At 39.4% G+C, this 14,683-nt stretch overlaps 1 protein-coding gene across 2 annotated transcripts in view; it reads right to left on the bottom strand.

The window, feature by feature from the left end:
* Window positions 1-14,683, bottom strand: part of EEFSEC (eukaryotic elongation factor, selenocysteine-tRNA specific) — a 128,040-nt gene that overhangs the window by 90,474 nt on the left and 22,883 nt on the right. For both annotated transcript variants that reach the window (XM_075432553.1, XM_075432554.1), the window contains exon 2: window positions 3,026-3,233. In XM_075432553.1, coding sequence (XP_075288668.1) covers window positions 3,026-3,233 — 208 coding nt within the window. The remainder of the gene's footprint in view (window positions 1-3,025; window positions 3,234-14,683) is intronic.

Below are 14,683 nucleotides of genomic sequence, written 5' to 3'. Positions count from 1 at the left end.
CTGCATTTTTGCAAAAGCCATGATTAACCATGTAAAAATATATATATATTAAAGCAAAGGAATAATAATCAGCAATAAAAAAAAAATGATTGGTTCTCATAAGTACTTGATTCTTATGCAACAGGTTCAGACCAAAAGTAATTATTGTTGTTATTCTTTCGACACCCACCCCCATTTATCTCAAAAAGGGAGTGAGCCAGCAGGAAAAAGACAGTGCCCTGATAAAGAAAAAAATGCTAAGTTCTGTAGAAGGAGCTCATTTAGTGACCAAAGAGTAATGGAGCTCATAAGGAATTTTCTTTGCTTATATGTCATAAGTCTAAGGCATCTAGGGACAAAGGGTAATAAAAATATGCACTGAAAATTCCTGTGATTAACCATAAAACTTTTGGAAATTTCTTTTCACACAAATACTTTAGGGTACTGTATTGCAATAAATTTATGCTGAACTAGGTGCTTTACTCCTTTTCCCATATACCAGAACAAACTGGAGTAATCATATCCTGCCTTTGGAGGCACTTCCAAACATGATTCAGCCCTACTAAAACTCTTACTCCATCACACCAATTTATTGTCAGCAGAGTTTAGACCCTGCCGGACAAAGATAAAAGCTAGCAAGTGGTAAAAAAAATCATAAAAAAAACAGAAATTCCATTCATAGGGACAGTTTGCTTTTACTTTTGGTATCAACCCATGCAATAAACAAGTTTCAATTAGGTTAAATTTATGAGTGTCAAACTATTCAAAATACATGACAGTTACTTACCTCTGCTTATTTTTTCCACCTTCTGTGGAATCCCCTGACAACACTACAGTAATTTCCCCAGCACCAATGGCAACACCTACTCTATAGCTGCAACAGACTTCAGATTTGCCTGCTGCTATGGAATTGTGCATGCATGCTTGTGTGCGTAGAGAAATAATAATCAACAAGTAAACTATTCCTGGCAAGAAGCTCATTGCCAAGTGTTTGGGGTCAGAGGCAGCTGTCAAATGGTCTCAGCATACACTCTGCTAGTAAGAGCAGTCTAGAAACACAAAAATTGTTAAAACACATGCATTTGGAAATTCAAAGTCAAGTGGGAAAGAGGCTGTCAAGAAACAGCACATGCCTAAGATACAACAGGACAAGCACTTTGCCATCCAGCCCAAGTCAGCAGTGCTCCGAAAGCACCGTAAAGCACAGACTAAACATGCAAAAACTTAATTTTTGTTATGCAAACAATACACAGACACATTCAATAAAAGTGCACTTCTACGATCCAGAGTCCAAATGAGTAACTCAAACATTATGACAGGACCACTTCTCTCCAGGTGGAATCACAGCTGTTTGATCAGTTGATACACATCTTTGTTTTAACAGGGGGCTAGAGGTAAGGACCTCACAGTTAGCATGTCAACTGTTTCAAAAAAACCTCACTTCCCCTTCAGTTTTGACAAACTAATTTTCAAGACACACTGTAAAGGCCCTTGCGTACTTCAGGATATAAAGAGAAGATTTAATTCAAACAGTATACATCAAGAATACTTCTGAACATCGGTATCCTCACAAAAAACTGTCTCTTATGAATGTGCAGCTAGGAAGGTCTTTTCTTCCAATTATTCGCATTACGATCTTGGACTAAACCAAGAATGAAGTACCATTAGCAGCAGCAATTACTGCCATTCAAGATGGCTAAACAGATTTTAAAAGAAGGGCAAAATAAAAGTGAGCAGTATATTAGGATAAGCTCTCTTAAAAATCATTACCTTCTTGGCATAGATGAGAAGCAGACAGAAAATAAAATTATTAATTATAATGCTGTTTAATTCACATTCTATATATCAATCTTTCAAACAACGAAATAAAATCATAAGAAAGCCATTAGACAATTCTCTTTAAAGTTCTCCTAACTTTGTTATCTCAGTGCTACCCCCACTGGAATTACTTGTGAATTTGATCAACAAACTCACAGCTATAAAAAACTGTTGAGCCAAAATGCTTTGAGATATTGCAGGTGTCTCCGTTCTCTACACCCCCTAAAACGAGGGGCAGCAACTTCCAGAGAAAACCAAGTCACCTTGTATTTATTTGCCCTTAAATCAAGAGCTGCCAGAGAGAACTAGAAGTTGTAGGATTCCAAGTCCTCAAGACAGAATTTTACTTTCTTGGTGATCTCTGTACCATTCCCAGCAATATGAATGGACCCAAGAACAACACAGGAGCCGGAAAGACACCAAGATCTTCGTAGTCACTGCTGTGGAAGTTGCGTAGGTGAAAAGGGACATTGCCCTGCCATCACAAATAAGCTAAGCAGGAACTGCCATATCCAACCAAGCTTTGCTTTTTTGGTCCTGGTGAAAATTCTCTTCTCTGCACGCTGAATCCTATTCCAAACAAAATGTGACCCAACAGCTATAAACGTGGGAGTCAGCGTCCCCTTACGACTCTGGGCGAAGCAAATTGTGCCTCAGTTTGTGTAACCACAAAATTAAATACCATGTCTGTATTGTACCTTCCCACTTCATAACAGCCACATTTCCACTCATGAATCTCACTGCACTCCACTCATTACATACATCAATTAATTTACCTAAACAGGACTGACAAACATCATCCCAGCCAGAGTCACATTACATTACAAAGCTTCCATCATTCTGCTCTCTTAGTTGGGGCAACCACATTTTTCACCCTCAGTTAAGGAAAAGCCCTAACACTTTCTTTTCTCTGGAGTGAAAAAGACTTGCAACAACAAAAGTTGCAAGCCCACAAACTAAAACACAACCAACCAAACAAAAAATCCAACAAAGAAAACAAACACACACACCCCCAACAGTTCTTCACGTGGATATTCTGGCTTTGTTTTATCCATTCTGAACTCCAAGCAGCCCCTTAAACTGAAAAGCTTCACAAGAAAATATTTCTCTATACATGATACTTGCAGAAGCAAACTCAGGACTGCATTTGAGTTTCTGGTAAACTTTCCATTCTCTTCTCATTAAATATTTTGTTACAAGTTAGCTGTTAATATTACTGTTAACTTACTTCGTATTTTCCAAGGTCTTCTGCATTTTCTTCGTCATCTTCTCAATGGCACTTTGTCTCTTCCCCTCTGGAAGGAGATCTATTTTGTTCAGAACGACCACCATCTTCTGGCAGGCAATTTGCCCAATTACCAAGCACTCTGCTGACTGCGTCTGCATCCCTTTTGTCACATCTATTACAAGCATCATCAAATCGATAATCTGGGCACCTGGAGGAGAATTCAGAGTCAGTATTGCAGCAGCATAAAAAGGTTAAGGATCATTTTCTCAAATATTAACCATAAAAACTGTCAGTATGTGTACAAATGCCCACAAATATGAACAAAACACAAGTCAAATTAAACATCGAATGCACAGCTGTAATTGAAAATAAGACCTTGGGAACTTAAGCTACTATATGTTATCATCAGATCACAAAAAATACGGAAGCATGCAATAGTTTACATATTCTTCCATATTAACAGTTCAAGTTTAAGGCCGTTCTCACTGCATTTAAAAAAAAAATTATGAAAATAACCCTTATCACCAACACAAGCATGACATTTGTCTCAAAAAAGATAATCCAAGCAGCAAGAATACGGTACAGCCAAAGAAACACACAACACCACTGCAGACTGTTGCACGCTCAGAGCAATCCCAGTAAGAGCCAACTACATGCCACTTAACTACATCTGTAGTCCTCAGTCCGCCCCTGCTTCCCACCACGTCTTTAGAGTCCATAATTTGGTAAGAGTGAAAACAAGATGACCACCACCAGAGGCAGCTTTGCCCCAAGTCTAAATAAATTCCTACAGTCCCTCAATGTGAGGAAGAGGTGATTTAAACCCTGCAATATATTACCGTTCACTCCCAATTCAGATCTACAACTTGAGTATGCACTTCCTACACAGCCAGAAACAGGTCCAATTCTTAGATCTCTTCAAGAAAAATTTTCTAAATTTTAGGCTGAAGTTACCTACCATGCTTATGGATTATTATTATTTTATTTTTCAAAGTAATGTTGTCATGAACCCTTAATAATTTGATTCAAGCAACCTGAATTTCATGGATTTAAATTAGTTTCCAAGGAACTTTTGATAAATGTTGGGCCTTTCACTAATTACTTTCAGAATTTTCCTGTCTAATTCCAGGTAACTGAAATACTCAAAAAAGTAAAGTGCAACAGACTTCAGTGTCAAGAGAGTTTAAACATAAAAAACTAAAACAAAGTCTAAAGCTGAACTACCAGAAAGTCATACATCAAAAAACACACTTTGAAAGCTAGAAATGATGCAAAATTGCAGCACTCCGAATTTAAGTATTTAATACTTCCCTTAAGCTTTTGATCAGAAGAACAAGAAATTGATACAACTGTTCCTTGTTCCTTTGCCGTCTCCAACCTTCCCCTCCCCCAATTTTTTTTTTTTAAGCTTTTACAATGGCTACAACAACAGCTACCCTTGTTCATAATTCCCATGAACTCTGGATAGGAAATCATTCTGAGGTTGAAGTGCATGGGTGAATGAGTGGGTGGGAGCTACAACAAGAAAAAAAAAATATGGCTACAAATGACTATTTTCAACCTGCCAAAGCTTTCATCTGGCAGTAATGAATGCTAAACTCTTTGGAGTGCTAGCTGGATAATCATCACATGTCCAAATCTCCTGCAGAATTTTCACCAATCATTTCAAATATCTCTTCATGACAAATTGAAGATTGACTTCATATTCTTCAAAAGTATTTTTGATTTTTGCTGTTTCAAGAATTTTCTTAATTTAGAACTTGCTTAAATCACAACACAAGCATCATCCAGACCGCACAAAAGGCTCAGGCTTTACACACCATATGGAAGTGCAGACCTAAACGACAGGAAGCAAGGGGAAGGAACGGCATGAAAATAGTTCAAGTGGGACAAAACAATCAGAATGCATGCACTTTTGTGAGTACATACAGCAGTTTGTTTTTTTAATTTCATACAACACTCATATTTTTGTATTAACCTATAGCGTACAGTAATGCTTACTACACAGGTGACATCCTTAAAATGAATGTGAATTAATAATTAAAACAAAACCATCAGGTCAAATTGATTGTTAATACTATAAAAAGTGCATCTAGTAAATTAATGCTACAGATTAAGTTTTCACTAACTCTGTTATTACTACTAGAGCATGGCAACCCTTCTGCTCCAGAATTAAGCCAAAGTAACCAGATTCAAATCTGGTCTTGAAAGAGTGGCTGGTAAAATGCATTATGTATGGTGGGGTATCTCCTCCCTCCAGCAGGAGACAAAATCTACACTGAAACTGTTCTATGTAGTTTCAGTACAAGGGCGACTTTATCTTGAAACACTAAAACTGCTGTGAATACATTTGTTCTAAAGCAAATACTTGTAATTGCTGTATTTATGAATCTATTAGTAACACTTTAGAAGAGCCATAAAAATCATCAGCTCAGTTGCCAGAAGGTCAAGAATGTCTACCTCGGGGCACTTCACAGCAAAGAGAAGATGAACAAAAGAAAAATAACTATACAGTCCATGGAAAGACTCCAGAAACCCCAGGCAAATGCATCACGATACTCCAGACGAAAATATACCACAGTCAAAGAAACAGCAGCACACTTCTGTTAGCAAATATCTGCCTCAGTACAACTGCTGTGCCTCCTCCAAATCCATAATGTGCTAACTGGCCACGGTTTGTAAGAGATGTTGCAAGTCAGAACAGAAAGTATGGCAGTGGAAGAGCTGGCACCCAAGCAGGGTAGGAAGCTGCTGCCCTTCAGCAGTCATAGAAACAAGGGAAAGATCAGGACAGCATTGACAGAAATACTTTGCATTTTCCCCGAGGCATGAGGGTCTTTCGTACATGTCTACTCATGCATATCTAGACATGAATGATCAAGTTTGCACGACCCTTGGGCAACAAGGCAAAAAAACCCAAACCAAACCCACTGAGATTTAGTTCCTTGATGTGTCAACTTTCCTCTGAGTTGTTTAATAAGCCATCTCTGGCGATTCACCTTCTCCCTTTTCCATTTCACAATCCATTTCTTCAATTGCCCTTATTCATGCATAACAGTTCATCAAATACTAAAATGAAGTAATCCAGGGAAATCAAAACAAAGTGCACAGGGATTCACAAATGTAGCATTTCTAACCAAGAAAGTTGGCAGGTCCCTTGTAGCAAGGTGGCAAAACTATAAACTCCTCCAAAGAACAAGGAGCATCTCGTTCAGCACACTTTTTCCTCATAGCATGTAAATAGTAATAGCAGACTTACTATTGTCTAACTTCATATTTGCAATTTAAATAATCTGTCAGACTATTTATCCTTCAACTCACTACCATACTGAACGTTCCTGAAAAAGGAACAATCATCCTGAAGAATTTTTTACCACAGAACATGACTTAACAGGGGAAGGTGAAGTGAGGATGGATTTTATTAGAGTATTCTCATGTATGTAATCTCATTTGGAAAAAAACTTTTGAGGCATAAAATATTATGACCATACCAAGCAGAGACTCCAAAACCAAGAAGAAGAATTAAAGAAGGTGACAGTACCATTCAATAAAGCTGCACTATCTGACCACAGAACACCTGCCATGGGATCTTGCAGGAAATGGACAAAAAGCAACTGAAACACTTCGCTTTTACTCAAAAAAAAGGAGACAGGATACAGTCCTATGCAGTTAAGAGTGATACAGCAAAGATGAGTGTTCCTCAAGCCCTCAAAGCAGGCAAATGGCTTGAAATAGTTCTGAACGAAGTAGAGATGTGAAGGACAGGTCTGCATATAAGGAAGCACAGCAATCAAGAAAAATATTTTATCTGCATTGAATCAGGTCATATAGAATGGATGATAAAGTTAAATTAAGGTATTCAAACAATTTCTCCCACAGAAAAAAACAGGGGTGTAACCTTTCATTTGCTGTTTCATCTATGAATGAGGTGTTTAAGAACATTCAGAAAGACAGACAGTCCTCCTGAAGTGTGATTTCTCACTTTGCTTTAAAATGAAAGATGAACTATCAGAGCATCCCTTGTGTGATGACACACAGCTCAGATGTGGCCCTGTAAAAAGCAAATGAAACAACTAGCTGTCATCAGAAAACACATGGGGGTGGGGAAAGATAGAAATTATATTGTAAGATAAGCAGCTAAAACACAGCACAAAAACAAAGTAAAGTAGATAGTCTGAGCGAAGAAAAACAAACAAGAAAGATAATACGTGAACAGAGAGAATCTGGATGACAGCCAGATACGGGAAAAATGCAACACGACCAGCAGCACAGAGAAAAGACTGCAAAAAGCGCCAGCTAAGCTTGGAGGCAGCAGCACTCATTTGTACCACAAACACTACGGGGAACACAGAACTCGCAGGCATCAACACAAATACATTCACAGAGAAGAGAAAGTCTAGCCCTGGCTTTGAACAATCACATCCAACCCACTCTTGCTTCTGAATTTTGGGGAGTATCTGATTACAAACAGTCAGCAGGGAAGTGACTTGTTACTCTCTACTCATTGGCCTAGTTCAGAGATGTCACAGAATACGACAAGCTTCACAAGTGCAGAAGGCAGCAACCCAGTTTCCCTATGCTGCCATGGGCTCCGCTTCTCCAAGGGAAGAGCAAAACGATACCACTTGCAGCACATCACTCCACCAGCTCTCTATCCTGAAGGAAGGCTCACTAGCTGCTGTCTGAGGACACCCAAAAAGACAGATGCCCCAGAAGAATGGTATGCATCAAAAAGTATGCATTGATGAACTTTACGAGAAAATTCATTGCATTCTCTGCATTTATGTTTTTTAGTATATCGCATCTTCAAACCCTTACTGAAACAGGAAGAAAGACCTGGGGTGCATCAATAGGAGTGTGGCCAGCAGGTTGAGGGAGGTTCTCCTCCCCCTCTACTCTGCCTTAGTGAGGCCCCATCTGGAGTACTGTGTCCAGTTCTGGGCTCCCCAGTTCAAGAAAGATGAAGAGCTACTGGAGAGAGTCCAGCGCAGGGCTACGAGGATGATGAGGGGACTGGAGCATCTCTCCTATGAGGAGAGGCTGAGGGAGCTGGGCTTGTTCAGCCTGAAGAAGAGAAGGCTGCGAGGGGACCTTATAAATATCTCAAGGGTGGGTGTCAGGAGGATGGGGCCAAACTCTTTTCAGTGGTGCCCAGTGACAGGACAAGGGGCAACGGGCACAAACTGAAGCACAGGAAGTTCCGTCTGAACATGAAGAACTTCTTCCCTCTGAGGGTGACGGAGCCCTGGAACAGGCTGCCCAGGGAGGTTGTGGAGTCTCCTTCTCTGGAGATATTCAAGTCCCACCTGGACAAGGTCCTGTGCAGCCTGCTCTGGTTGACCCTGCTTCGGCAGGGGGGGTTGGACTGGATGATCCACAGAGGTCCTTTCCAACCCCTAGCACTCTGCGTGATTCTGTGTGACCTACCCAAAGCTCTAGGCAACCAGGCCGCAGAACTTCATCCCCTGCATTAGATTCACTCCTCATAAATGTGTTACGTAGGTGTCACACCCACCTGTTATTTCCACACAGCTTACATAAATAAAGCACATTTGATTCTGCTCACTGAAGCTAGACACTTAAGTGCAAACTCTGCAATGTTTACATGCTACTGTCTCACGTCCTTACGCAAAAGCGTACAGTTAGTAAACCCAGATCTGTTACACCAGAGCTCACAGGGAAACACCACTGAGTACCTAACCTACAGGCTGTGTTTTGAAAAACTGTAAAGCACTATAACTGCCAAATTTATTTTGGAACAGAACATTACGTCTTAAATTTAACAAATCTCCTTCAACCTCGATCACAGAAGTTGCTGCAGTTCTGCATGCGAACTCACAACTCCTTCTGTTTGTGCAACCTGTTGTATGCTTGCAAATTGTATACCCCAACTCCCAGGGTGAGTTGTGTGTAGATGGAGCCCTACAGCAACATGCAATGTTTACCGTAAGTTAAAGAAGTCTAGGGGGAAAAAGAAAAAACAAACACAAACATTTCAGCCTCTTATATTTCTTTATCAGTTCCAAGAGGTTATTACTATTCTATTATATATGTGCACTTTGCCCCCTTTCAGAACCTTTAGGTTATAAACTCCAAGCACTAAACTAGCTAGTAATTTCAGCATTAGTGAAAAGGAGAACCAAAAGGCATTTTCAAAAATAGGCAGAACCTCAATCTACTCTTTGACAAAAGTAGATTAAGAATATTACAGCATTTACAGTTACTACTTAGTTTAGTATTGCATTAGATTCCCCATAATTTATCAATATAAAGCTGACTTAGCTCCAAATGATAACACCTGGGCTAGAGGAGGGAAGAGGGGCAGAGTCCCTGCATGAACAAGTGGGAGGTTTTGCACGCCACGCCAGCACGGAACACAAGCACAGATTCCAACTCCTGGCTTCTTTATGCTACTGTGTCCTGTCCTGTTTATGGTAATCTTTTTTGCTGACTTTGCACAAAAGGTACAATTCCTGTTCACAGGCATTGAAAGGAGGCAGAAAATGGAATATGAAATGTAAAAACAAAATAATTGTGGGCCATGGGCTATAATTTGATTTCATGCTTTACAAGGAAATGAAAGAGGACTTCCTTAAACATACTTTAAAAAAAAATATATGCTTTTTACCATGTTAGGATTTCCTCTAGAGCAGGAGAGAAAATAGGATTGTAGAAAATGTACTGTTCTCAAGTATCATTGCTACTCAGGGGCAAAGCTCTGTTTTAATGTGCACTTCCCATTCTGGGGAAGCGGAAATTCTTCAATTAATAAACCGGGTGGACTGAGGCGAGTTTTTAAGGTTTAATCAGTTTCATCTGCACATAGGATAAAAAGACTGACTATTCTACCATTTTTGCTTCCCCTATTCCCCTTTCAAAAAAAAATAATAAAATCAATGTTTTATTTTAAATTCTTTGAGGTTAGTATCTCCTGTCTCAGGAAATATTGTCTATATCATGCAGAGAGTATGAAACGTCCCCCTTCCCAGGCACGTGCCCCTGCCCCCCTTTTTTTGTTAAGAATCTTTATTCAGAAACAACTAAATTATTCTCTGCTTTCCTATATATTAACACCTTGGGAGATGCTACAAGTCGCACAGGATTTTGCTAGGTACCTTAGGGGAGGCACTATGATGAATGAGGAAGATGTTTTACAGGATAGGAAATCTGCCCAAATTTGAACAGAACGAGTGGGTGTGAGGGGGGAGAGATGTGCGCACAACTAGAGCGCATGAATTACACATGCGGAAACCCTCTGTAAAGCAATGCAAATCATGGATCGAAACTGATACGACAGCTTTCGTTGGGAAGCACTTTGAAAAGAACAGGAACTCGTGGAGGTCAGGCACCCCACCACCGTTTCCCAGGCATCCCATTCCTAAAGGTTTCAGCAGCTGAAAGCACGGACAGGGCGCTGGGCAGCTTCAAACTCTGAGTAACCTGGAATATCTGATATAGTGAGGGTCAGACTGGCAACCCACAAGACATCTTTCTCAATGCACAGTAAAGCTGAAAATTATATGCATTTTATTTGATTTTTGAACAATAAAGAAATGACTGGTTGCACAAACTCTCTTTAAATGAAAACCAGTCACTAAGGTCTTTCCTAAACTGAGAGCTACAAAGAAAAAGCAGGATGACCATAAGTGCATACTTCAAAGCAGCCCACTTCTTGTATGACAAATAATCTTTTACAGTTATTTATTTGTAATTCTGAGTCAACTCAACCACAAACAGTAAGTGATGGAAAGAGATAATTGCTAATCTCTTATTATAAAGAAGAGAAACAAACGGCTTATTTCTCTAAAAGACTTCACACAAGAATCCACTTGGAATATACTTCGTCCTTCATCTCCCAGATGAACCAGTGTGCAAGATTGTCCCGCAGAGGGTAAAGGCAATGAGGGCCTCTACCCTCTCCTTTGCCAAGTCATCCAAGGATCTTTCTTGTTTAAATACATTCTAATTACATGTCAGAAACAAGGCTGTGTTCTTCAGAGGGAGGAAATGCCTATAACGATCGCAATACATCAATAAGCTTGATTGGCCATGCTGAACAAAGCTGGTAAGGTCTCCAGTGAAGGTTATGATGAAAGACCGAAGCGTATCTTCCAATAGCTCATTATTATATGCTGATCCACCTATTGCAATATTGTGCGTATGAATAAGCTTGTATTAAGCAGATGACTTATGGAAAAAAAAAACACAAACAACCAAAAGACATGAAAGTGAAAACTCCCTCAGAAAAAAGGCATCACAACACAGGAAGAAAGGAGGTCACCCAGAGAGCCTCTGCAAGACTTTACGGAATATAAAGAGTCCCACCTTGCCTTTAGCCTCTTCAGAGAAGTGTTGTACACTGGGCCATCCATGAAGCCCTAAATAATATTGGGAAACTTGTTCTAGCTTAAAAGTTGCATCCTTAGAGACGTCTGGCCCACCTTTTAGGGCTGGAACCACACTGAGCTGTTGACATGACATCTCTCAATGTATGATTTTCCAATGACTCCCTGATTTACTTATTCAGAGAACAGTAAGGGTTCACGCTGCTCAGTCAGCAACAATGGTTACACAGAAGATGTATTCTGAGGTCTTTACTCTTTTTTGGCTGAGGGAGATCAAAAGCAGCAGCCTCAGAAGTGTCTGAACAATTCTGCAGTTTCCACCACTGTAGAAGAGAGACCATTCCAAAAGCGGGTAGGCACAGGAAGCCCTCAGCATGGTCTGACTAGATTCGCTGGTCAGACACACCTTGAAGTTATATGTAGTTTTGTAAAAAATACACACAATAACATAGAATCCTTCCTCCACAGGCTCCCAAACAGAAGTCACTACCAAAAAGAGATTGCTGTGATCTTTATAATTTAGGTAGCAGAATGATTTCCTACACTTCCCCTCCGCCCAACACAAACAGAAGCTAAATTCACCTAACCTTCTCTCAGCTTGCGCATAAGCAAGAGCAGCACAAGTAACAGCCCCAGCTAAAGATACACGCTTCTACAGACAAGGAAATGCTCCATTCCTCAGGGTCCGATGACAGGCAAAGTTGAAGCTCAGACCAGTCAGTTCAACTCAGCAACACCAGACAGGTCCTCTCTGGATCAGCCAGGTGACCCAGCTGACACAGGGCTCCAGGGAGAGCCAGAGCTAGCAGAAGGAAGGCAGCAGGACCAGACAGCCAGGAGCTGCGAAGGGGCAAAAAAGGAAAGGGCAAAGCAAATCTTCTGCTTCTGGGGACAGGACACTGCTGTGGGCCAAGTTGTTCATGAAACAGCAGCCTGAGGAATTTCAGAGAAACTTCAAGCTGAATAAATGGTCAATGTTTCATCAGGAAGGGTTGAAATAAACTTACTAAGTACACATACATTTACACAAAACTAGTACTACCACTTCAGAAAATTGCGAAAAGACATAGTCGTTATATGCTGTTTAATACAAAATTGTTTTACCTTTAGAAGCAGTCAAAAAAGGTAAAGTATTCGACTGTATATGCAATGTAATATTAAAATAAAATACTGCATTTAGATATAATCACTTTCTGAAAAAAGGAATCCAAAAGGTAAAGTGGCTTCAAAAAATGAAACAATACACATGCAGTTAAGTTTTTCCACATACAACTTAATTTACAAAGAAAAACACGTCAACCACATGCAATAACTGCGTATGAAGCTGAGAAAGGGAATAAAACACCTCGAAGAAGAGAGCACGATCAATTACGTAGTGGTAAATAGCACAACAATTGCAAAATCAGTGCTGCTAGATATCATTTGGCTTCAGACAAATGAAAATACAGATTTGATATTTACGTAATTGAGATTTTCGAATCTACATCCAGCTGAAGTTTCATTGTTTATAAAACATTTATGTTTTTATCCAATATAAGAGGTATTAGAATGAAATTTAGAGCAAGGGAGACTTCATTTCATCATTGACTTTCTTGCTTTGACCCTCTGACACATTCACTTTAACCATTTCCAAAGAAAGTGTAGCAAATTTGATGAGTAACTGGTAGGATCTGGCATTTCAGTTCCCATTCTTCAAAATGTTTCTGAAGAAAACCACAAAATCACCACAAATGAGAATGCCCTCCCCTCATTGTCTATAGGAAGGTGAACAATCCTTGCCTTGTAACAAGAAATGCCATGTAATACATAGCATGTGTAAAAATGAAGGTAAAGCACCATGAAAGAAAACATCATTCTTCTTCCATATTTAGCAAAGTCCTTTTCTGTAATACCACCTGGTACTAGATCTGAATTTCTATATCGACAAGGCACAAACTGGACAGAGTCCAAAAGAGACCTCTACTTGTTTCAAGGCTGAAAACCATTAACGGTGGTAGGGTTTAAAAAAGCCTACACATCTTGAAAGAGCAACAACCATTCTGAGTAGACACAGATGACTGTCACAAAAAAAAGTTAGCATTTGCTGAATTACACAACACCATGGTATTTCAGTTGCATTAATTGCTTTCTTGGCTTGAAGTCGAAAGTGCATAAATTGTGAATTAGTTAGCAAACATTAACTTTTTAAAGTGTCATTCATATATAGGTATATGCAAATACCATACCAGCAAAGGTGGAAAGTTAAATATTTAGGATACAGCACAAAACTAGAGTAAAAGTTACCTAACATTTTAAAATGAACATCATTATACAGCTCATCATCCCTGGAATACAATCCATGGCATATAGTAAGAAAAAACGGTTATTTCATACACTTGAAACAAAACAAAGCACAGAAGAAAACAATTGGGTTGTTACCTTTTTTTGATTTTGTGCACTATGTGTCTGTATTATACCTACCACAAAAAGGTTCAGTCCCATAATTTGGCATCCAGACCATAAAACAGCTCAACAAGAAAAAGTCATGTCAGATTTCTGGGTTCCCAAATGACATATGAAAATGGCACCTATAATTCCACTAATTCATACCCGACACAAACATGGGGGTTTGCAATGAAGTGCCCTGTTCCTCCTGTCTAGAGTTACCTAAAACAAGGTTTTTGAAACAATGTGACAATAAGTTGTACAGTAAATCAACACTGTATTTTCATGCTTCAGGAAAAAGAAAGGTACAAAATAAAAAAAATGGATACTTGTAAAACCCCACTTTGACCTCCTCAGACAATACTGTGTGCTCAAGGTCCTAGTAAGCTTTCCTAGGGCCTGATGAGTGACTAGTTCAAGTTTCAGCCTTCTTATTCAGAGGTATTTTGCTTTGGTATCAAGGCCACGCGTGGTTTTTCCACTGCTTAGAAGCATGAAACATAATGCAACATTACACTGGGACCTTACATAGTGACCATAAATGGTCCCTGAAGGTCCATAAAATCTTTACAGTCAACACTTAAAAGCAAACAGAACAAGAATTAAAAAAAAAAAAATAAATACCATTTTTATAGTCTTGACTTATCAGTTCTACAAGATCTCCCACGAAGCTTCAAAGAAAAAGCGAAAAGGTAAATATATTTGCACACAACATAAATATGTTGCAAAAAATATGACTACAAGGTATAACCACTCTGCCCACTCCATCTCTCAAAGAGTACAGACTGACATCATCCTTGAAGCTATTTCCAAGACCAGAAAGAGAAAATAGTGGCTAAACAGTATAAAAGGAATCCAGCATCTGAAAGAGCTACAAAGGCACTGAACC

This window comes from Opisthocomus hoazin, chromosome 11, assembly GCF_030867145.1.
Source record: "Opisthocomus hoazin isolate bOpiHoa1 chromosome 11, bOpiHoa1.hap1, whole genome shotgun sequence".
In the NCBI taxonomy this organism is placed as follows: domain Eukaryota; kingdom Metazoa; phylum Chordata; class Aves; order Opisthocomiformes; family Opisthocomidae; genus Opisthocomus; species Opisthocomus hoazin.
Note: the sequence above shows the minus strand (reverse complement) of the source record. Positions and strands in the feature narration are given on the sequence as shown.